The following is a 25,943-nucleotide window of genomic DNA, read 5'->3' on the forward strand; positions in this document are numbered from 1 at the left end:
AGACCATATTTGGACACAAATAAAAAATAAAAACATAGGATAAAATTTGTCAGATCAATATAAAGCAGTACTTTAGGGAAAAGTTACATTATTAATAAATTACATCAGAAATGTAAGAAAGTTTAAAACAACCACATAAGCTTTCACATAAAGAAAGTAGAAAAAGAAGAGCAAATTCAAACCCATGTAAAGAGGAGGTGAAATTAGGAAGTTTAGAAAATATCAATAGCAAAATAGAAAACAATCAATGAGTTCAGTGAAGCGAAAAAATTGTTTTTTGGGGGAAACACCAGAAAAAGTACTAACTGTGTAGCCACACTGGTAAGAATGAAGAGAGTAGGCAACAATTACAAATATTTAGAATGAGAGAAGATCCCTCATCACTGATCCTATAGACAATGAAAAAATACTGAGGAAGTATTTTAAAAGTATTAATACTAATAAATCTGACAACCTAAATGAAATGGACAAATTCCTGAAAGACTAAAGCCAGCAAAGCTTACTCAAAAAGAAATGGAGAGGAGCTAAGATGTTGGAGTAGTAATGGGAACCTAGATAAATATAATCAAATCATTCTGAATACCCAAGAAATCAATCTGAGGATGGGCAGAACAAACTGCACAACTAGGAGAGAAGAAGCCACAACATGGAAGAAAGGAGGTGTGGAAATGTGATATGAGGGAGAAACAGATAGCAGGTGCTGTCAAGGTGAGAGAGTCCTGGTCAGGAAGAGAGGGAAGAGAGAGAGAGAAGCACACAGAGGACCACACAAGGAAAACACTCCTTCAAAGCCATTGACTAGAAAAAAGGGGGGTGGGGGGCTGATATTCATGAGTTGTTGTTTTTTTTAAATCAGTGGGGCTCAAAGACTGGGGTTTTAGAGGTCTATGGTGAGGTAACTGTAGTGTTCTGAAGGTGTTGCAGTGCTCCTGTGGAGATGGAGGGCGGATTGTCTGGAAACAAATGGTGCCATCTGAGGGTTTCTTGGGATGCACAGGGAGAGATAGGTCCTCCTTGTTGGGGAGCATCTGGGAGGTGGTATTTTTTTCCAGGAACAAAAGACCTGGTAGGTACATTACCCTCCCTTGCCACTCAGTATAGATGCAGAGACCCCTACTGAGGGTAAGTAACCTGCACACTGGTTCTTTGCTGCACTTTACCCCAAACTCTACTGTACTGGGCTTTGGTGCAACTGCTTTTCTGAGACAAATCTGTGTCAGTCCTAAAGCAGAAAGATCTTCACCAAGAGGACCAACATGGGCTTGCACCACACCAAACCCCTAAAGTTGGGAGTTTTAAAATTCAGCCTGCCTGCCCTGGGATAGAACATAGGTGTCCTGCACTGCCAAGAGGGCAGATGGCCAGGACACACACGGGGTGAACGCAGGGATCTGAGGGATGCCTGGGACACATGAGAAGAGATTGTTCACTCTTTTGGAAAGACTTCCCAGATAGTAACGAGCATGAACTCTCCTCTCCAAGGATGAGGGAGGTGACTGGTGCCATTTCTGTCCCCTGTTCTTTAGTATAAACTAACTTCAGTAAGGACCATAATGCCAACAGTGGTGGCCTAAGCTGCTTACACAAGATCCCGCCCCCCCTGAACTCTGCAGATGCTGCTTTTCTCAGGCAAATGTGACTGAGACCCAGTACAGTAATATCTTCCCACAGAAGACCAGCACAAATTCTCCCCCCTCAAGCTCCACCCCCACCCCACCATGTACTACCATGCCTACTGACCATAGAGTTCTGCAAAGCTTCAGCTCTAGTGGAAATAACATCAGGTCTTTTTAAACAAGCAGACCAGAACACATCTAATTAAAATTCACCACACTCTGGTGAGGTGAAAAAACAGCCAAAACACAACAGCAGAGTACATGCAGTACACATCAGAGCCACTCCCTGAAGTTCCAGGTCCTGGACAGTATATGACCTCTTCTTCATAAAGTCATTACTCTCAGGAGCAGGAAACATAACAGGCTTTCTTAACACAGAGAAGAAGAAAGAAAACCAGACCAAATGCCAAGATGGAGGAATTCATCCCAAAAGAAAAAACAAAAACAAAATCAAAAATAAACAAGAAAAAGTCATAGCCAAGGTTTTAATCAAAAGAGATATAAATAATATACCTGATCTGGAATTTAAAGCAACAATCATAAGGATACTACTTGGGCTCATGAAAAGCATAGAAGACACAATCCCTTACCACAGAGATAAAAGACCTAAAAACTGGTGAGGCCAAAATGAAAAATGAAAAATGCAGTAACTGAGACTCAAAACATACTGCACATAATGACCACAGGATGGAAGAAGTACAGAATGAGTGATATAGAAAATAAAATTATGGAAAATATTGAAACTTTAAAAAAAGGGAAAGAATAATATTAGATCACAAATTTAGACTTAGGGAGCTCAGTAACTCTGTAACTCATATCATAGGAGTCCCAGAATAAGAAAAGGAAAAGGAGGGATCCCTGGGTGGCGCAGCGGTTTGGCGCCTGCCTTTGGCCCGGGGCGTGATCCTGGAGACCCGGGATCGAATCCCACATCGGGCTCCCGGTGCATGGAGCCTGCTTCTCCCTCTGCCTGTGTCTCTGCCTCTCTGTCTCTCTCTGTGTGACTATCATGAATAAATAAATAAAATCTTTAAAAAAAAAAAAAAAAAAAAAAAAAAAAAAAAAAAAAGAAAAGGAAAAGGGAAACAGAAGGTTTTATTTAAGGAAATTATAAGTGAATACTTCCTTAATCTGGGAAGGAAACCTACATCCTTATAAAAGAAAGCACAGAGAACTCACATTAAAATCTACAAAAGCAAGCCATCATCAAGACACATTGCAGTTAAACTTGCAAAATATAGAGATAAAGAAAAAAACCCTAAAATCAGCAAGACAAAAAAAGTCCTTAACTTACAAGGGAAGAACCATAAATTTAGCTGCAAATGTCTTGGAAGGCCAGAAGAAAGCGGCATGATATAGTCAATGTGTTGGATGGGAGAAAACTGCGGCCAACCATACTCTATCCAGCAAGGCTGTCATTCATAATAAAATGAGAGATAAATAGATTCCCAGACAAGGAATAATTAAAGGAGTTTGTGATTGCTAAACGATCCCTGTGAGAAATATTAAAGGAGAAAATTGGAGTGAGAAAGACCAAAAGCAACAAACACGTGAAGGGAACAGAGAAAATCTCCAGAAACAATAACAAAACAAGTAATAAAATGGCACTAAGTTAATATCTATCAATAATCATTCTGAATGTAAATGGATTAAATACTCCAATCAAAAGACATGAGCTATAAGGATGGATTGATTTAAAAAAAAAAAAAAAAGACTCATATATACTGCCCACAAGAGAATCATTTTAGACCTAAAAACACTGCAGGATGAAAGTGAGGATATGGAGAACCATTTATAATGCTAATGGATGTCAAAAAAAAGCCAAATTATCAATACTTATATCAGAAAAATTAGATTTTAAATCAAAGACTATAACAAGAGGTGAAAAAAGGGACTATATCATAAGAAGGCCGTTTATCCAACAAGAATATCTAATGATTGTAAATGTGTGAACCATCAACTTAGGAGAACCCTAATATATAAAACAATTAATAACAAACATAAGGTAACTCATCAATATCAATACAAAAGTAGTAAAAGACTCTGACACCCCACTTACACCAATGGACAGATCATTAAGCAGAAAATCAACAAGGAAACAATGGCTTTGAATGACACGCTGGAACAGATGGACTTCGCAGATGTATTCAGAACATTTCATCCTATAGCATTGGAATACACATTCTTTTCAAGTGTATATGGGAAGGTCTATAGAATATATCACATACTGGGTCACAATTCAGGCCCCAATAAGCACAAAAATATTGAGATCATGCCATGCATACTGTCAGACCACAATGCTATGAGGCTTGAAGTTAACCATAAGAAAAGTTTGGAAAAGACCACAAATATGGAGGTTAAAGAACACTCAACTAAGGAACAAATGGGTCAACCAAGAAATGAAATAAGAAATAAAAAGATTACATAGAAACAAATGACAATGATAATCATTGGGATACAGCAAAAGTGGTCATAAGAGAGAAGTATTAGCAATGCTACACTACCTAAGAAATAAAAAGTATATCTCAAATACACAACCTAACCTTACACCTAAAGGAACTAGAAAAAGAATAGCAAATGAAGCCCAACACCAGCAGAAGAAGGCAAATAATAGAGATTAGAGCACAAGTAAATGTCATAGAAACAAACAAACAAAAAAAGCATAGAACAGGGCAGCCCCAGTGGCCCAGCGGTTTAGCCTTCAGCCCGGGGTATGATCCGGAGGACCCAGGATCAAGTCTCGCATTGGGTTCCTTGCACAGAGCCTGCTTCTCCCTCTACCTGTCTCTCTTTCTGTCTCTCTCTCTCTCTCTCTCTCTGTCTGCCATGAATAAATAAATAAAATCTAAAAAAAAAAAAAAGCATAGAACAGAATCAATGAAAACAGGAGTTGACTCTTTGAAAGAATTAATAAAATTGATAACCTCTCACCCAGACTTATCAAAAAAAAAAAAAGGACCCAAATAAATAAAATTATAAAGGAGAAATTACAACAACCACCACAGAAATGCAAATGATCATAAGAGAATATTATGAAGAATTATATGCCAACAAATTGCACAATCAGGAATAAATTAATTCTAGAAACACATAAATGACCAAAACTGAAACAGGAAGATATAGAAAACATGAACAGACCCAAAACCAGCAAAGAAATTGAATCAGTAATCAAAATTCTCCAAACAAAAGTCCAGGGCCAGATGACTTCCCAGGGGACTTCTACCAAATACTTACAGAAGAGTTATTTCCTATTTTCTCAAACTATTACAAAACATCAAAAAGAAAGGAGAACTTTCAAACGCATTCTATGAGGCCAGCATTACCTTGATTCCAAAACTAGATGAAGACTCCATTAAAAAAGAGAATCAGGCCAATATCCCTGATGAACATGGATACAAAAATGTCAACAAAATACTAGCAAATCAAATCCAACAGTATATTAAAAGAATCATTCACCACAATCAAGTGAGATTTATACCTGGGCTGCAAGAGAAGTTCACAAATCAATCAATGTGACACACTATATTAATAAAAGACACAATAAGAACCATCTGATCCTCTCAACAGATATAGAAAAAGCAAATGTTTTTTGACAAAATACAGCATCCTTTCTTGGTAAAAATCCTGGACAAAGTAGAAGGAACATACCTTGACATCTTAAAGGCGATGTATGAAAGACACAGCTATTATCATCCTCCATGGGGAAAAACTGAGAGCTTTTCCCCTAGGGTCAGGAATATGACAGAAGTGTCCACTTTCACCACTGTTGTTCAATGTAGTATTGGAAGTCATAGCCTCAGCAATCAGACAACAAAAAGACATAAAAAAAAACATAAAAGACACTAAGTTGGCAAAGAAGTCAAACTTCCACTCTTCACAGTCACTCTTCATGCTATGTAGAAAACTCAAAAGACTCCACCAAAAAATTGCTGGAACTGATAGAAGAACTTAGCAAAGTCACAGGATATAAAATCAATGTACAGAAATCTGTTGCATTTCTATACACCAATAATGACACAGAAGAAAGAGAAATCAAGAAATCCGTATCATTCACAATTGTGTCCAAAACTATGAGATACTTAGGAATAAACCTTACCAAAGAGGGAAAAGATCTGTACTCTGAAGACTATAAAAAAACTTTTCAAAGAAATGGAAAAGGACACAGAGAAATTGTACATGAATTAGAAGAACAAACATTGTTAAAATGTCTATATATACTTAAGGCAATATACATATTTAGTGCAATTTCTATTAAAAAACCACCAACACTTCTCATGAGCTAAAATAACCCTAAAAAATTGTATGAAATCAAAAAGACCCTGAATACCCACGGCAATCTTGGAAAAAAAAAAAAAAAGAAAAGCTGGAGACATCACAATTCTGGCTTTCAAGTTATACTACAAAGATGTAGTGATCAAAACAGTATGGTACTTGTACAAAAATAGACACATAGATCAATAGAACAGAATAGAAAACCCAGAAATGGACCCACAACTATATAGTCAACTAGTTTCAAAAAGATGGAAAGAATACGCAATGGGGGAAAAAAAAAAACCTCTTCAACAAATGTTGCTGGGGAAAGTGGACAGCAACACACAAGAGAAGGAGACTGGACCACTTTCTTAGACCATACACAAAAATTCAAAATGGATAAAAGACCTCAATTTGAAGCAAGAAATCATCAAAATCCTAGAGAAGAACACAGTCAACAACCCCTGTCACATTGTCTGGAGCAATTTCTTACTATAAATGTCTCCTCAGGCAAGGGAAACAAAAGCAAAAATGAATTATTGGGACTTCATCAAGATAAAAAGCTTCTGCACAACAAATAAAAACAATCAATAAAATGAAAAGGCAAAACAAAAAATGAAAAGGCAACCTTTGAAATGGGAGAAGATATTTGCAAATGACATATCTGATGAAGGATTAAGTATCCAAAATCTATAAAGAACTTAGAAAACTTAACACTCAAAACCAAATAATCAAGTTACAAAATGGGCAGAAGACATAGACATTTTTCCAAAGAAGGTTTACAAATGGCTAACAGATACATGAAAAGAAGCTCAACATCAGTCATCATCAGGGAAATTCAAATCAAAACTACAATGACTATCACTTCATACTAGTCAGAATAGCTAAAATTAGCAACTCAGCAAACAACAGATGCTGGTGGGAATGTAACTGGTGCAACCACTCTGGAAGACAGTATGAAGGTTCTTGAAAAAGTAAAAAATAGATCTACCCTATGACCCAGCAATTGCACTACTAGGCACATATACAAAGGATACAGATATAGTGATTCGAAGGGGCACATACACCTAAATATTTATAGTAGCAATGTCTGCAATAGCCAAAATATGGAAAGGGACCAGATGTTCATTGATACATGAATGGATAAAGAAGACATGGCATACACACACACACACACACACACACACACACACACACATAATATACGTATTACTCAGCCATCAGATATAATGAAATCTTGCCATTTCCAATGATGTGGGTAGAACTAGAGTGTATAATTCTAAGTGAAATAAATCAGGAGGAGAAAGATAAACACCATATGTTTCACTAGCGAGTGGAACTTAAGAAATGAAACAGGCAAACATGGGGGGTGGGGGATGAGAGGCAGGCCATAATAGAGCATTTTAACTATTGAGAACAAACTGAGGGTTGTTGGAGGGGTGGTGGGCTAAATGGATGATGGATATTAAGGAGTGTGCTCATTGTGATGAGTACTGGGTGTTATATGTAAGGATGAATCACTAAATTCTAATGAATCGTTAAATTCTGCACCTGAAATTGATATTGCACTGTATGATAACTAACTGGAATTTAATAAAAAGTTGAAACAGAAAAAAAAAACAAAGATCAAAAATAAAAACAAAAGAAATGGATAATCTGAACAGTTTTCTATCCATATTAAAATTGAATTTGCAGTGAAAATCTGTCTATAAAGTTGTTTTCAGACCCAGATAGCCTCACTGGTGAATCCTACCAAGCATTAAAGGAAGATATAATACCAAGGTTACACAAACTCTACCAGGTATTTTAAAAGAAGGAGAGAGGAGAGGGCAAGATGGTGGAAGAGTAGGATCCCCAAGTCATCTGTTCCCACCAACTTACCTAGATAACTTTCAAATCATTCTGAAAACCTATGAATTCGACCTCAGATTTAAAGAGAGAATAGATGGAATGCTACAGTGAGAAGAGTTCTGATTCTATCAAGGTAGGAAGATGGAAAAAATTTAAAAAAAGCATCTAGTGGGGGAGGGGCCCCGAGGGGGTGTGCTAAGGCCAGGCAGCGAGGGCCTCCAGGACAGGAAAGCCCAGTCCCAGAGAAGCAGGATCTTTACCAATCTTCCCGGAGGGAAAGGCGCTCGCAGGGAACTCGGGCAGGATCCCAGGAGGGGCAGTGGAGCCCCCACGTTCCCAGGAGCACTAACAGAGGAAGTGCACCCTGGTGGAGAGGGCACCACACACCGTGGGCTGAGCTCCCTAAAAGGCTGGAGCATGAGCCGGGCGGGACCTCAGGAGCAGCCCAAGCGGGGCTCAGGCAGCACCTCCACATGGAGGGGGCTGCAGGGCCCCGGGGGTGCAATTCCAGCAGCGCAGGCCCTGGAGCCCAAGGGACACAGCTCTGGATCCGGCCCTCCCCTTGGGACAGGTGGAGGCCGGGAGGAAAAGGAGAGTTGAGTACACTTCTGCCAATGGGCAGCCTGAGCTGTGCAGATCAGTGACCCCGGTCCCCGGAGCATCCAGGCCACTGCAGACGGGAAGACTGAGGTGGTTACTGTGGGAGCTGACTCCAGGGCAGGAGAGCTGGCCACCGCCATGTGGTTGTTCCTCCTGGTGTCACCTTGTGCCTGGAACTGAGAGGGGCCTCCAGGGAGCAGGGGCCTCAGAGAATAAACAGCTCCCACTGAACCTTGCACCTGGCAGGGGCAAGGCAGCTCCTCCAGGTACACCCACCTGAGAATCAGCACAGCAGGCCCCTCTGCCAGAAGACTAGCTGGAAGGACAGGGGAAGAGCAAGTTCTTGACAAAGCAGTGCTGGGAAGCTCCAGGGGAAGTCGAGGGATTTACAGTATATAGAATCAGAGGATACCCCTCCTTGTTTTTGTTGTTGTTGTTGTTGTTTCTCATTTATTTGTTTTCCCTCTTTTACCCCCCTTTTCCTTCCTTTTTCTAATACAACTTGTTTTTAGCCAGTCTGCACTGAGCAAAATGACTAGAAGGAAGAACTCACCACAAAAGAAAGAATCAGAAACAATTCTCTCTCCCAAGAGTTACAGAATTTGGATTACAATTGGAAGTCAGAAAACCAATTCAGAAGCACAATTATAAAGCTACTGGTGGCTCTGGGAAAAAGCATAAAGGATTCAAGAGACTTCATGACTGCAGAATTTAGATCTAATCAGGTTTGAAATTAAAAATCAATTAAATGAGATGCAATCCAAACTGGAAGTCCTAAGATGAGGGTTAGTGAGGTAGAAGAGTAAGTGACATAAAAGACAAGTTGATGGCAAGGAAGGAAGCTGAGCAAAAAAGAGAAAAACAAAATACCATGAGGAAAAGTTAAGAGAAATAAATGACAGTCTCAGAAGGAAAAATCTATGTTTAATTGGGGTTCCAGAGGGCACCGAAAGGGACAGAGGACCAGAAAGTGTATTTGAACAAATCATAGCTGAGAACTTCCCTAACTTGGGGAAGGAAACAGGCATTCAGATCCAGGAGATAGAGATTGCCCCCTAAAATCAATGAAAACTATTCAACACCCCAACATTTAATAGTGAAACTTGCAAATTTCAAGATAAAGAGAGAATCCTGAAAGCAGCAATATACAAGAAATCCCTAACCTTTAAGAGGAGAAGTATTAGGTTAACAGCAGACCTCTCCACAGAGACCTGGCAGGCCAGAAAGGGCTTGCAGGATACATTCAGGGTTCTAAATGAGAAGAACATGAAGCCAAGAATACTGTATCCAGCAGGCTGTCATTCAGAATAGAAGGAGAGATAAAGAGCTAGGAACTGAAAGAATAGGCAGGAACTGAAAGAATATGTGACCACCAAACCAGCTCTGCAAGAAATATTAAGGGAGACTCTGTAAAAGAAAGAGGAAGTCCAAGGAAACAATCCACAAAAACAGGGACTGAATAGGTATCATGATGACACTAAATCATATCATTCTTTTTTTTATTAAATCATATCTTTCAATAGTAACTCTGAACGTGAATGGGCTTAACCATCCCATCAAAAGGCGCAGGTGTTTCAGCCTGGATAAAAAAGCAAGACCCATCTCTTTGCTGTCTAGAAGAGACTAGATTTAGACCTAAGGATGCATACAGCCTGAAAATAAAAGGTTGGAGAACCATTTGCCATTTTTAAATAATCCTCAAAAGAAAGCAGTTGTAGCCATCTTCAGATCAGATAAATTAAAGTTTATCCCAAAGACTGTAGAAAGAGATTAAGAGGGACACTATATCATACTTAAAGGGTCTATCCAACAAGAGGACCTAACAATCATGAATATTTATGCCCCTAATGTGGGAGCTACCAAGTATTTCAATCAATTAATAACCAAAGTAAAGACATACTTAGATAATAACACACTTATACTGGGAGACTTCAACACGGCACTTTCTGCAAATGACAGATATTCTAAGCACAACATCTCTAAAGAAACAGGAGCATTAAATGATACACTGACCAGGTGGATGTCACAGATATTACAGAACTTTACATCCAAATGCAACTGAATACACATTCCTCTCAAGTGCACATGGAATTTTCTCCAGAATAGACCACATACTGGGTCACAAATCAGGTCTTAACAGATGCCAAAAGATTGGGATTGTCCCCTGCGTATTTTCAGACCATAATGCTTTGAAACTAGAACTAAATCACAAGAAGTTTGGAAGAAATTCAAACACATGGAGGTTAAAGAGCATCCTGCTAAAAGATGAAAAGGTCAACCTGGAAATTAGAGAAGAATTAAAAAGATTCATGGAAACTAATGAGAATAAAAATACAACCATTCAAAATCTTTGGGATACAGCAAAGCAGTCCTGAGGGGGAAATACATTGCAATACAAGCATCCCTTAAAAAATTGGAAAAAACTCAAATACAAAAGCTAACCTTGCACCTATAGGAACTGGAGATAAAAACAGCAAATAGATCCTGCACCCAACAGAAGAAGAGAGTTAATAAAGATTCAAGCAGAACTCAATGAAATAGAGACCAGAAGAACTGTCAAACAGATCAACAAAACCAAGAGTTGGTTCTTTGAAAGAATTAATAAGATAGATAAACCATTAGCCAACCTTATTAAAAAACAAAAAAGAAAAGACTCAAATTAAATCACGAATGAAAAAGAGATCACAACCAATACCAAGGAAATACAAACGATTTTAAAAACATATTATGAGCAACTATATGCCAATAAATTAGGCAATCTAGAAGAAATGGACGCATTTCTGGAAAACCACAAACTATCCAAACTGGAACAGAAGAATATATAGAAAACCTGAACAGGCCGATAACGAGAGAGGAAATTGAAGCAGTCATCAAAAACCTCCCAAGACACAGAAGTCCAGGGCCAGATGGCTTCCCAGGGGAATTCTATCAATTGTTTAAAGAAGAAACAATACCTATTCTACTAAAGCTGTTCTGAAAGATAGAAAGGGATGGAATAGCTCCAAGCTCATTCTATGAGGCCAGCATCACCTTAATTCCAAAACCAAAGACTCCACCAAAAAGGAGAATTCTAAACCAATATCCGTGATGAACACAGATGCAAAAATTCTCAACAAGATACTAGCCAATAGGATCCAACAATACATTAAGAAGATTATTCACCATGACCAAGTGGGATTTATCCCCAGGATGCAAGGCTGGTTCAGCACTCGTAAAGCAATGAATGTGATTGATCATATCAGCAAGAGAAAAAACAAAAACCATATAATCCTCTCAATAGATGCAGAGAAATCATTTGACAAAATACAGCATCCATTCCTGATCAAAACTCTTCTGAGGGTAGGGATAGAGGGAACATTCCTCAGCATCTTAAAAGCCACAGCAATATCATTCTCAATGGGGAAAAGCTGAGACCTTTTCCCCTAAGATCAGGAACACTACAGGGATGTCCACTCTTACCACTGCAATTCAACACACTACTGGAAGTCCTAGCCTCAGCAGTCAGGCAACAAAAAGAAATAAAAAGCTTCCACATTGTCCATGAAAAAATCAAACTCTCCCTCTTCACAGATGACATGATACTCAACATAGAAAACCCAAAAGACTTCACCCCAAGATTGCTAGAACTTATACAGCAATTCAGCAGTGTGGCAGGATACAAAATCAATGCCCAGAAATCAGGGGCAGTTCTATACACTAATAATGAGACTGAAGAAAGAGAGATTAAGGAGTTGGTCCCATTTACAATTGCACCCAAAAGCGTAAGATAACCTAGGAATAAACCAAGGAGGTAAAGGATCTATACCCTGAAAACTACAGAACACTTCTAAAAGAAATTGAGGAAGACACAGAGATGGAAAAATATTCCATGCTCATGGATTGGAAGAATTAATATTGTGAAAATGTCAATGCTACCCAGGGCAATTTACACATTTAATACAATCCCTATCAAAATACCATGGACTTTATTCAGAGAGTTGGAACAAATCATCTCAAGATTTGTGTGGAATCAGAAAAGACCCTGAATAGCCAGGGGATTTTTAAAAAAGAAAACCATAGCTGGGGGCATCACAATGCCAGATTTCAAGTTGTACTACAAAGCCGTGGTCATCAAGACAGTGTGGTACTGGCACAAAAGCATACACATAGATCAATGGAACATAATAGAGAATCCAGAAGTGTACCCCCAGCTCTATGGTCAACTAATATTTGACAAAGCAGGAAAGACTATCCACTGGATAAAGGACTGTCTCTTCAATAAATGGTGCTGGGAAAATTGGACAGCCACATGCAGAAGAATGAAACTAGACCACTCTCTTGCACCGTACACAAAAATAAACTCAAAATGGATGAAAAATCTAAATGTGAGACAAGAATCCATCAAAATCCTAAAGGAAAACACAGGCAACACCCTTTTTGAACTTGGGCACAGCAACTTCTTGCAAGATACATCCATAAAGGCAAGGGAAACAAAAGCAAAAATGAATTATTGGGACTTAATCAATATAAAAAGCTTCTGCACAGCAAAAGAAACAGTCCACAAAACTGAAAGACAACCTACAGAATGGGAGAGGATATTTGCAAATGACGTATCAGATAAAGGGCTAGTATCCAAGATCTATAAAGAACTTATTAGGGATCCCTGGGTGGCGCAGCGGTTTGGTGCCTGCCTTTGGCCCAGGGCACGATCCTGGAGATCGGGGATCGAATCCCACGTTGGGCTCCCAATGCATGGAGCCTGCTTCTCCCCCTGCTTCTCCCTCTGCCTGTGTCTCTGCCTCTCTCTCTCTCTCTGTGACTATCATAAATAATAAAAAAAAGAACTTATTAAACTCAACAGCAAAGAAACAAAGAATTCAATCCTGAAATGGCCAAAAAGCATGAACATAAATTTCACAGAGGAAGACATAGACATGGCCCACAAGCACATGAGAAAATGCCTGCGTCACTGGCCCTCAGGGAAATACAAATCAAAACCACAATGAGATACCACCTCACACCAGTGAGAATGGGGAAAATTAACAAGACAGGAAGCCACAAATGTTGGAGAGGATGTGGAGAAAGGGGACCCTCTTGCACTGTTGGTGAGAATGTGAACTGGTGCAGCCACTCTGGAAAACTATGTGGCGGTTCCCAAAGAGTTAAAAATAGAACTGCTCTACCATCCAGCAATTGCACTGCTGGGTATTTACCCAAAAGATACAGATGCAATGAAATTCCGGGACACCTGCACCCCGATGTTTATAGCAGCAATGTCCACAATAGCCAAACTGTGGACGGAGCCTCGGTGTCCATCGAAAGATGAATGGATAAAGAAGATGTGGTTTATGTATACAATGGAATATTCCTCAGCCATTAGAAACGATAAATAGCCACCATTTGCTTCAACGTGGATGGAACTGGACGGTATTATGCTGAGTGAAATAAGTCAATTGGAAAAGGACAAACATTATATGGTCTCATTCATTTGGGGAATATAAAAATTAGTGAAAGGGAATAAAGGGGAAAGGAAAGAAAATAAGTGAAAATATCAATGAGGGTGAAAAACATGAGAGACACTTAACTCTGGGAAGTACACAATGGTTAGTGGAAAGGGAGGTGGTGGGGGGTTGGGGTGACTGGCTGATGGGCACTGAGGGGGGGCAGTTGGTGGGAGGAGCACTGGGTTTTATACTATATGTTGGCAAATTGAACTCCAATATAAAAGTTAAAAATTAAAAAATTAAAAAGCAAACCAAACAGTGGTGACTTTTGGGTGCCAGGGTGGCTCATGCAGCTAAATGTCTAATTCTTAGTCTCATTTCAGGTCTCAATCAAGTTTGTGACTTTGAGCACCTCATCAGGCTCCATGCTGGGTGTGGAGCCTACTTTAAAAAATAAAAAAAAAGAATAATAAATTATGATGACTTTTATATATCTTTTCATTTTAAAATGATTTTTGTTGGACATTTGCATTATGTTCTTTTTACTTACTATTTTCTGCTATAGATGTCTATGAGATATAGAACATTTTGACATGTTATTGAAATATATAATCTTATTACAATATACTGGTTAATAATAATTACAATATACCTTGCCTTTGTTATTAAAATAAAAAATAAAAAAAATAAAAGAAGGGAACATTTCCATATGTCTTTTATGAAGCTACTATTATCCTGATAGGAAACAGACAAATAACAACATAAGAAAGATACTACCAGTTTGTACCCCTCATGAAAGTGGATGGGAATTTTAACAAAGTGTTAGCAAATTAAATCCAATGTTATATAAAAAAAGGATACTATATCATGATCAAATGTGATTTATCCAGGGAATACAAAGTTGCTTTACCTTAAAATTCCATCAATAATTTACTACATTAGACTGGAATTTTAGAAGATCAACTCAATAGATGCAAGAAAAGTATTTGGCAGAATCACAATATTAACATCTTCTAATTCTTAACCTGCCTAATTTTAAATCTTTATTACTTTCATTTTCTCTTTTGATTGCTATTACCTTGATCACTGAAATCATCTGTATGATCCACAAATTCCTTTTGGACATCCACTTTTCTTCCTATATATTTTTCTTAGATTGTCTAATTCACTTTCTTTCTTCCAAATTACCTTTTTTTAGGTGTTTAATTCAAATATTAAGGATCAAAATTAATTTCCAATAACCTATTGCTTGTCTACAAAGACCTCAAATTCAAGTCTTCAACCTAATTATCTCCCAACTCCTGCACAAATCTGTCTCTCCTAAAATTGGTGGTACTATCATCTCAGTTGCTTAGTTGCCTTAACAGTTCATCAAACTTCATATCAAACTAGTCAACACACCTGTTCTGTTTCCTGTGTTGCAAGGGTAAATGCATATCTACAAAATAAAACATTAATTTTCCCTGGCACCACACTTGAAAGAAACTAACACACACACACACACACACACACACACACACACTTTTCTAGATTTTTTTTTCAGAAAACTATAATTGTTAATCCTTTCTCTGTCTCTTTGAGAAGTATGTAATTCTTTTGAAAATTAAATAAAATTTGTCAACTTTACATTTGCAGAATATTTTCATTAAGGATTTTGTGGGCATCTATTTCAAACATGAACATTAAGGAAAATAGCTTCTTATCTTCCTGGCTCCTTGGGAATTTAACATTGGTGTCTAGTTCCAAGCTATAACTTCTTGGTTATCCCAAAGAAATTGGAAGTTTTTACACTTTGGATAAATAAAGTTGACATGTATGACATGGACTATATCTGCCTGGTTATATAAGAGAGTGAGATTTCCTTCCATCTTTGCAATCTCCTTAGCACAACTTGATTAGGTTTGGCACCTATTCAATAATAAAACTACTTTGTTCCTTTCTACATTTGTGAAGAGATTTCTGATGGGTTGATAGGGATTCTATTTTTAATTATCCAAAATACCTCTCACATTTCTATTTCCCCCCTCATGGTTTAGCCATGAGGATATTGACATTTCTGGCCTCAACTATGCACAATTCTTCTAATTAGATTTACTGCTTCCAGTCCTCATCATTCCTATCTCACCATCCCAGGACTATGATGTTATTTTTTTGAGACAAAATATCATTTATTCACACTTAAAGACTTTGGATAATTTAATATTACTCTTAGGAGAAAATTTACTGACTTTATACAGTTCATTTACTCCTCCAATTATGGTTCAAATCTCAAATGTGACATCCTTTCTGTAGATATATGTAGAGAAAGCAAATTAGCTATATTCCCAGAGAACTTTGCTAACAAAGTTAGCTAACTTATGCTAACAATGAATTTATACTTTCTAGCTATGACTCTCTTATGCATATCTGGTTTCCTTCAGTCTCTTACCTGTTTGGATATATGGATGATGGGTTTTTTTGCTTTTGTTTTATTGTTGTTGTTTTTAAGAGAGAGAGAGAACACTACTGGCAGGGAGACACAGAGGGAGAGAGGTGAGAAAGAATCTTAAGCAGGCTCCATGCTCAGCAAGGAGCTGGACACAGGGCTCCATCTCATGACCCTAAGATCATGATCTGAGCTGAAATCAAGAGTCAGACACTTAACCTACTGAGCCATCCAGGCACTCCATAAGTGGATGATATTCTTTGTATTTTGATAACACAGGCATACTATTTGGTTTATGCTGTGTACTCAAATATTTATATTTATATATTCAAATACTTATTATATTATTATATTTAAATTTATTTATTTATTTATTTATTTGAGAGATAGTGAGTGAAAGAGAATGAAAGAGAATGAGCAAGGGGAGAGGCAGATGGAGAGGGAGAGGCAGACTCCCCACTGAGCAGGAAACCCAATGCAGGGTTCTATCCCAGGACCCTGGGAACATGACCTAAACTGAAGGCAGACGCTAAACTGACTGAGCCACCCAGACACCCCAATCATTATACATTATATTATCAGTAGTAATATAATATTGTGTTATGAATATTTATAAATATTCAAGTATTTTATATATTCAAATTAGTCACAAAAAACACATGCTTAAGAAGTAAATATATTTTTTAAGGATTTTATTTATTTGAGAAAGACAGAAAAAGATCAAGCATGAGCAGGGAAGTGGCAGAAGGAGAAGGAGAAGCAGATTCCCTGCTAATCAGATATCCTGACACAGGGCTCAATCCCATGACCTGAGCTTAAGGCAGATGCTTAACCGACTGAGCCACCCAGGCAGCCCAAGAAGTAAATACTTTAGTAAAATAGACAGACATGGGTATTTTAGGATTGAATATTATATTATTTGTTACTAAAAAATAATTTGTATTTCTGCTTACAAACAAGAAGAGCAATATTTGAATTTGTCTATAGGTATCGATTTTAAGGTGTATAAGCACAAGTTTCATGGAAGGAAAGTTTAAGAATATCTTGTAAAAAATATCCTTACGAAACTGAAATTAGGTAGCTCTGTTTTAAATATTTTGAAGAACTTCCATACATTTACAGAATCTGTGCCATTTTACATCCCCACCAGTGCACAAAGGTTTCCATTTCTTCCCACATTGGCAACATTTGTTATTTCCTGGTTTTTATTATTTTTATTTTTTTATTATAAATTTATTTTTTATTGGTGTTCAATTTGCCAACTTACAGAATAACACCCAGTGCTCATCCCGTCAAGTGCCCCCCTCAGTGCCCGTCACCCATTCACCCCCACCCCCCGCCCTCCTCCCCTTCCACCACCCCTAGTTCGTTTCCCAGAGTTTATGTTCTGTCTCCCTTTCTGATATTTCCCACACACTTCTTCTCCCTTCCCTTATATTCCCTTTCACTATTATTTATATTCCCCAAATGAATTGACTTACTTCACTCAGCATAATAAATTATTTCCTGGTTTTTAATAGCCATCCTGGGGGATGTAAGGGGGTTTGATTTTCATTTCCCTAATGATCAGTGATTTGAGCATCTTTTCATGTGCTTATAGGCCACTTCTATATGTTATTTGAAGAAACATCTGTTCAGGCATTTTTAAAAAGATTTTATTTATTTATTCATGAGAGACACAGAGAGGTAGAGACAAAGGTAGTGGGAGAAGCAGGCTCCCTGCAAGGAACCTGATGCCCATCTCAATCCCAGGACCCTGGGATCATGACCCAAGCCAAAGGCAGAAGCTTAACCACTGAGCCACTCAGGTGCCCCATCAGCCATTTTTAAATTAGGTGTGCGTTTTTGTTGAGTCACAGGAATTCTTTGTATAGTCTAGGTATTAATCCCTTATCAAATATATGCATTCCAAATACTTTCTCCCATTTTGGGGGGTTGCCTTTTACTCTGTTGATATTCTGGGTATATATCCAAAATAACTGAAAGCAGAGCTTAGAAGAGAGATTTGTATACCACTGCTCATTGCAGTGTTATTCACGGTAACTAAAAGATGGAAGTAAACCAAGTGTCCATGACACATGAACAGATAAGCAATATGTGGCATGTACATACAACGGAATATTTCAGTTTTCAAAGAAAAATTCTGCAATATGCTACACCATGGATGAACCTTGATGAGGTACCTGGAATAGTCAAATTTCTAGAGACAACAAAATTTTGGTTGCCAGGGTTTGGGAGAGAGAAAAGTAGAGACTTGCTCAATGGATAGAGAGTTCCAGTTTTGCAAGATGAAGAGTTCGGGGGACAGCTGGTGGGAATGTTTGCATAACAACGTGTATGTCCTCTATAGCAATGAACTCTACACATAAACATGATTTAGATAGTAAATTTTTATATTAGGTCTATTTTACTACAAGAAAAAATAAGTTTTGAAAAAACCCTGTAATTAAGCAAATAATCAATCTGTATATTAAAGCATGAAATGACAGTTCTTTCCAAGTTAATTCTATTGCCTTTCAATGTGTGAACTCCATTAAACTCCAATTAAACTCCATATTAATTGGGAAAAATTTTCCACTTAGACATTCACTTTAATCTCCTAAACATATATTTTTCTAAGAAACAGAAGTGTACAAAACCGAATAAACATATTTTGATTTTTTTCAGTCATTTCATAGCCATAATTATTCTGCCTCATACTTAAATTATAAATCGATATTAAAGTAATAAACGCATTCACATCTGTTTAGTTTTATTTGGAGTCCTTAGTTTTGTAAGAAACAAACTTATCTATAACAGAATTGATTTTTAAAATTTTTAGTGTTTGTGTTTCTTTTGCATGTGGTGTTTCGACCTGAGACTTAAATTAGAAATCCCGCAGTAGATATGCTTAAAACAGACACCTGTCTGCTAATAAACATATTGTGAATTTCCATTTTCTATTTTCTTTCACTGCAGTAATTCAGCCATTGCGCCAGAAAACTACGACGTGGACTATTAACACCGCCAAGCACTTCACCGGCAAACGGCCCGTCTCCAGGGTGGAAATGCACTTCGTGACCCTCACGTCACCCCCGAACGAGTCTCCGATGTCCCCGCCTTGCAAAATAAAGCGCAAGCCCACGAGGGCAGCAGCACCCGCGGGTGTGCGCTTCCCACGCGCAGCGGGCGGGGCAGGGGGCGGGGCGGGGGGACTGCGGCTGCGCGCGGGTCCGCGGAGGGGGCGGAGGGGGCGGGGTGGGCGGAGCAGCCGCGCCCCCGCCCCGCCCCGCCCCGCCCCGCCCCGCCCCGCCCCGCCCCGCGGCCCGCGCCGACCCTTCCCACCGGCCGGAGGGCAGGGCCCCGCGCGCGGCCGCCGTTCCGCAGCCAACAGCCGTCACCGTGGCCAGGCCGGCGGGCCCCGCGATGCTGTCTCTCCTGCTGATGCTCTCAGGTCTGGGCCGGCTGACCTCCGCGGGCCATCGTGAGTGACGGACCCTGCTCCGCGGAGGGCCACCGGCCGCAGAGCCTCTGGGCTCGGCGGGCCCCGGGACCTTGCTCCAGAGCCCCGGTCCGCTGGGGAGAGACCAGCGTCTTGTCAGAGCCCGCCTGGCGTCAGGGTCGTCCTGGGCCTGCTGCGGGGAGGGCTCGGAGCGAGGCTGGGACAGGTGCCCCTCCCTCGCCGGACCCTGCACCTGGAGGGGAGGGCGCGCACCTCTGGGGCCTGGGGCCTGGGGCCTGGGCCTGGGGCGCAGCACTCCTTCACCTGCGGGCTGAGGTCGGCCAGTCCCGAAGTCTGGACCGGGGCAGGGTCACGCTCCCCACTTCCTGGGAGCCTCTTCCCGGGATGTACAAAGTCTGATTTTGTGGTGGGTGCGTGCGTGCCCCTGTGTGTGTGTGTGTGTGTGTGTGTGTGTGTGTGTGTTGGGGCTTGGAGCTTCAGAGTGAGGTGGTGTGAGAGGAGAAGTGAAGAATCAGGATGCGGCCGGGCACTGGGGAATGCTCACACATGTTGTCCTTACTGTAGATCCTGAACCATCCCTTCTACAAATTACCGTGCCACGGAAGATTGGGACAAACAGCAGTGATGACAAAGTTTCTTGAATGCGTGCAAATAAATCATGATTTCTATTTTCTGTGCACCTTATTCTTTGGACTATATGGGCCAAACGAATTCGTACATAATCATTTGTAAAATTGTGTTCATATTTACTTCTTTAAAGAGCTCTGACATTTGAACAAGAGCAAGAGCAGGTCTTTTGATATTTAATTTTCAAAAAATATTTCCCAAGTAATTTATCAGCATAATTCTATCTCACACAGAGCTCTACAGCCTACTGGACCTTTTATTTACTAAAAATATGTAATTGAAATATTTCATACAAGCGAGACTAATACATTTGATTACTGTGGTAGCTACATTTCATAAAGTCCCACCATCCTGAATTAACTTCTACTGAATCATTACTTTTAGGGGAAATATGTATATATTTCATATATATAATCTGAAATTCTATAAGCAACCTATCCTGGGAGATTCTGTTTTCTTAGTTTACAAAGAAGCCAAGTAAAAGTAAAAGGCAAAATAGAAGTAAAAAGTGACTTGCATGGGGCCACCCCACTTATAGAGGCCAGTGTTGAGATTTAAACACTCTCCAATTGGCCCCACAATGTGAGCTTCTTACAATACAGTGCATTGCTCTCTACCTTTTTCATTTTCTGTTCCTCTGTATTAAAGTTGAAAAAATGCAAGAGTATCTCTGTTCAACCTCAGCTGGGAATGTGAACCCCAGTATGAAGGAATTTTTTGTCACCTTGGACATTAGTTCAAATGATCAAGTGACATCTATGCGTATTGAATTGGGGGTTATTAAAAAATGAATTGAGGATTATAAATACTAGCAAGTAAGCAAACTTGCAAATATGGAATACTCGAGTATTGATTATTTTGTAACATAATTTTAAAATAAATATGAAATGGATAAGGCTTAAAAGGTAAAATATAGGGGCACCTGACTGGCTCAGCCAGAAGAACATGCAACTCTTGATCTTGGGGCTGAGGGTGTGAACCCCACTGTGGGTGTAGAGATTACTTAAAAAAAATCTTTTAAAAAATTAAAAATTAAAAAATAAATAAAAGGTAAAATATAAACCAGATATTTTTGTAGGTTATATGTTTAGGTTGAAAGCCTGAGACATTTTACATACAATTTTTTAATATTAATTAGAAAGTTTAGCAAGAGACATCTGGGCACTGAAACAGATAAGTATGTATATAATACTGGTGTAAAAGCTGAAATGTATTAAAAGAACTGATGCTTCCAAATCTCCATCACATACTAGCTATGTGTCAAAATGAACCTAACATCTATCTTTAGTTCCCTTAACTATAAAATGGGTAAAATAGAAACTAGGCTATATATATATATATATCTATATCTGTATCTATATCTATCTATCTATCATCTATCTATAGTGAGACTTTAAGAAGCACTTTATAGAATGCTTAGCTATAATGCAAAAAACGTATTTTTAGTATTTCTGTTATAATCAGTAAGGTGCAAGTATATTATGTTGTTGAAACAGAGATTTTGGCCTTGGGTAATGATATATAGTGAAGTCATTACATAATATCCAGAATATGGGAGGCAAATTACATATTTGTAAACAATAGGATAATGGAAGGATAATGAAAGTACTTCATTGGTTTGTTTCCTATACAGTTTGTAGCAAATGTAGTAATAAAATTCATCATGGAGTTCAATATACAAAAGTAAATAATGCAGCACAACACAGAGAATGAAGGAAAGGAACCACATATTTAAATCAATGATGTGAAAAAATGTGACAAACTGCACATTTATGACAAAAACAAGGTAGGAACAGAAGGAAACTACCTCAAAATAATAAAAGACATATATGAAAACCTATAACTAACATCCTCAATGGTAAGATACTGAAAACATTTCCTCTAAAATCAGGAAGGTAAGGATGCCCATTTCTTTTAACAAAGTACTCTGGAATTTCTGGCCAGAGCAATGAGGCAAGAAAAATAAATTAGGCATCCAAAATGCAAAGAAAATTATCTCTATTCATAGCTATAATCTTGTACATACAAAATCCTAAAGATGCCTCCCAAAATTGTTAGACCTCATAAAAACAGCAGGATACAAAATCAATACCTGAAATATCAATTACATTTCTATACACTTAATAATGACAAATCCAAAGAGATAACAGCTCCATTTGTAATAGCATCAAAAAGAATGAAATACTTATGAATAAACAAGATGAAAGAAGTATAAATAAAACTAAAATATTGCTTAAAAATGTTGAAAGAAGATAGTCATCCATGTTCATGGATTGGATTGGTTGGCTTAATATTTAGATACAAATACCACTCATGGAAGCCTATGGATTCAATGAAATTTCTATCAAAATCAAAATGAATTTTTGGAGAAACAGAAAAATATAAAAATTCTGATAGCCAAAACAATCTTGAAAAAGATGAACAAAATTGGAGGACTCAACACTTCCTGATTTCAAAACTAACTACAGATCTATGGAAATAAAAAAGAATGGTATTGACAGATCTGTAGACCAACTAATGAACATATATATGTATATATACCATAATATACAAGCTCTCACATATATGGTCAAATTGTTATTGAGTAAAGTATCAAGACCATTCAATAGGGAAAAGGCAATCGTTTCAACGAATGGTGCTGGAAAAACAATATCCATAAGCAAATGAATGGAATTAGACTCTTACAAAAATTAGACCTGTACAGAAAGTAACTCAAAATGATCAAATACTTAAAAGGATTAATAAAGTTTTCTAAGAAAAAAAAGAAAACATAGGGCAAAAACTCCACAATACTGAATTTGGAAGTAGTATTAAATTCACAGTAGAATAACAAAGTTAAGAGCATTACGCTTTCAGATTTCAAAATATATTACAAAGCTACAGTAATCAAAATATGTTACTATGATTAAAAACAGACATATATGTTAATAGAATAGAATAAACAATCCAAAATTACATCCACATATATAGTCAATTGGTAATCAACAAAACTGCTAAGAATACACAATGACGAAGGGATTGTGTTGTGAGAACTTTTCAATAAATGGTGTTGTGCGAACTATATTTCCACATGCAAAAGAATGAAATTGGACCTTCATCTCACATCCCACACAAAAATAAATTCAAAGACTTTCATATAAAACCTGAAACTCTAAAACTCTTAGAATTAAATATAGGACAAACTTTCTTTACTTTGGTGTAGACAATAATATTTTGGATAGTTTGAATATTTGGATATAATATTTTGTTCTCCAAAACACAGATAACAAAAGCAAAAATTGACAAGTGGGACTACACCAACTTTCCTAAAACCTTTCTGTATAGCAAAAAAAACAATCAATAGATCAAAGAGACTACCTACCTTGTGAGAGAAATTATTTGCACATTATACATCAAATAAGAGATTAACACCCAAAATATATAAAGGAATTTAACTCACTGGCAAAAAAACATATAACCCAGTTTAAAATGGGCAAAGAGATGAATAGACATTTCTCAGAAAGCATAAATGGTCAATAGGTATATGAAAAGCTGCTCAACATTACTAGTCAGCAGAGAAATTCAAATCAAAACCACTATGATGGGGCACCTAGCTGGCTGGGTCTGTAGAGCATGGAAGTCTTGATCTTAGCGTCATGAGTTTGAGCCCCATGTTGGATATAGAGATTACTTAAAAATAAAAATTTAAAAAGATCGAAACCACCATGAGGTATCACCTTACCCTTGTTAGAATAACTAATATCAACTAGACAAAAGATTCTAGGTGTTGTCAAGACATGTAGAAAAGGGAACCCTTGCACCCTTTTGGTGGAAATAGAAATTGGTGCAACCACTATGGAAAATAATTTGTAGGTTTCTCAAAAAATTAAAAACAGAACAATGCTACTTTTGGCTATTTATCAAAAAAAAAATGAAAACACTATATCTGTCCTTCTGTGTTCATTGCAGTATTATTCACAACAGCTACACATGGAAATAAAGCAACTGCCCATCACAGGTTAATGAAAATCTCTACTTATATATATCAATATAACAATGTTATTTAGCCATTATTTAGCCATAAAATAGAAGGAAATCTTGCCGTTTGTGGCAGTATGAATGAAACTGAAGGGCATTACACTAAGCGAAATGAGCCAGAATCAGAAAGACAAATACATCATGTTCTCACTTACAAATGGAATCTGAAGAGTCAAACTCATAGAAGCAGACTAGAATGGTAGTTGCCAGGGGCTAGGGAGTGGAGGAAATAGGGAGACTTTAATCAAAAGGTAGTTTCATGAAATATGTATGAAAGATGGACAGGCTCTAGAGATCTAATAGTCAATAATGTGACTGCACTTAATACTGTTGAGGGAGATAATTGAGAAAACGTTACCACTGGTTGATCAGTGAGCTAGACCTTGGCAACTAGAGGCTTTTCCTCTCCTCTCCTATCCTTGGAGTGTGTAGCCTACTTGTCTTTCTTGCTCTCAGATGTTTCCCAAAGGACAGAGTTGAAAGAGCAATGTGCTGGTTGAGACCATCTGGATGGTATATGTGACTGAATCACATTAAAACTTCTATGTACACTTTTAAGATTTGGTGGGCAGTTGTGGAGATCTACTCATCTTGCAACCATCCAAGACAACTCTTCCATGTAAGTTCCCTCAGTTACTAAACCTGCCATCTAACAATCCAAAGTGGTCTGACTCTTTCGCTAGTCTCTCCCTGACTACCATGTATACGGTCCAGTTCCAGATTATACATGGGAAGCACCTGAGACCTTGTGAACTGACAAATATTATATTGTATATTTGATATTTTAAGTGTCCTTGTTACAAAATAAAAAACATAGAAAGTGGTATTTATTTGAACTAATGGGTATGTTAATCAGCTTAATTGTGGCAACTATTTCACAACATATGTGTATATATGTTGTATATATACAACATTTTGTATACCAAAACATCTAGTTGTACATCATAAATATATATATTTTTTTAAATAGTACCTCAATAAATATAGGGTTTTTAAAATTTTGGTATCACTTACTGAAGAAACAGTTACAGTACCAGTAGGAAGAGAGCATCCTGAACGAATGGGATTTTGTCATATAAGATGTAATATATGCTTTATTTTTTTAGTATTGTTGACACGATGTTACATTAGTTTCAGATGTACAACACAATGAATCAACAACTCTATATGTTATGTTATGCTCACCACAAATGTAGCTATCATCTGTCCCTTACATTGCTAATACAATATCATTGACTTTATTCCTTGTTCTCTGACTTGACCTCTTATTCATTCCAAAACTAGAAGCCTGTATTCCCTCATTCCCTTTCACTATTTTCCCCAATCTATGTCCTTTCTCCCATCCAGCAACCATCAGTTTGTTCTCTGTATTTATAAGTATGATTCTCCTTTTTGTTCCTTAATTTGGTTTTTGAGTTTTTTTAGATTCCAATTATGAGTGAAATTCAATTATGTCTGCCTCAGTCTGTCTGTCCCTATCATAACATCTTATAGGTCTATCCATATTGTCACAAATAGCCCAGTGTCATCCCTTTTATATGGCCACGTAATATTTTATTATTTATATATGTCACATCCTCCTTATTCATTCATCTATCAGTGAAAATATGTTGTTTCCATATCTTGGCGACTGTAAATAATGCTGCAATGAACATAGGGATGCAGGTATCTTTCATATTCTTTCGGTAAAT

At 37.9% G+C, this 25,943-nt stretch overlaps 1 protein-coding gene and 1 long non-coding RNA gene across 5 annotated transcripts in view; both read left to right on the top strand.

Annotated features, from left to right (window-relative positions):
* The window catches only part of LOC112652954 (disintegrin and metalloproteinase domain-containing protein 18), a 183,548-nt gene extending 164,247 nt beyond the window's left edge, over positions 1–19,301 (top strand). For all 4 annotated transcript variants that reach the window (XR_007402611.1, XR_004805811.2, XR_004805813.2 and 1 more), the window contains one exon: positions 19,125–19,301. Coding sequence is in view for 1 of the 4 variants with exons in the window: in XM_049094824.1 (XP_048950781.1) it covers positions 19,125–19,167 (43 nt within the window). In the remaining 3 variants the exon portion in view is untranslated. The remainder of the gene's footprint in view (positions 1–19,124) is intronic.
* Positions 19,302–19,473: 172 nt separating this feature from the next.
* LOC112664564 (uncharacterized) lies at positions 19,474–20,276 on the top strand. Its single transcript, XR_003139822.3, has 2 exons — positions 19,474–19,629; positions 20,173–20,276. It is a non-coding gene; the product is annotated as an uncharacterized LOC112664564 (long non-coding RNA).
* Positions 20,277–25,943: the final 5,667 nt, after the last annotated feature.

Source organism: Canis lupus, chromosome 16 (assembly GCF_003254725.2).
Source record: "Canis lupus dingo isolate Sandy chromosome 16, ASM325472v2, whole genome shotgun sequence".
NCBI lineage: Eukaryota > Metazoa > Chordata > Mammalia > Carnivora > Canidae > Canis > Canis lupus.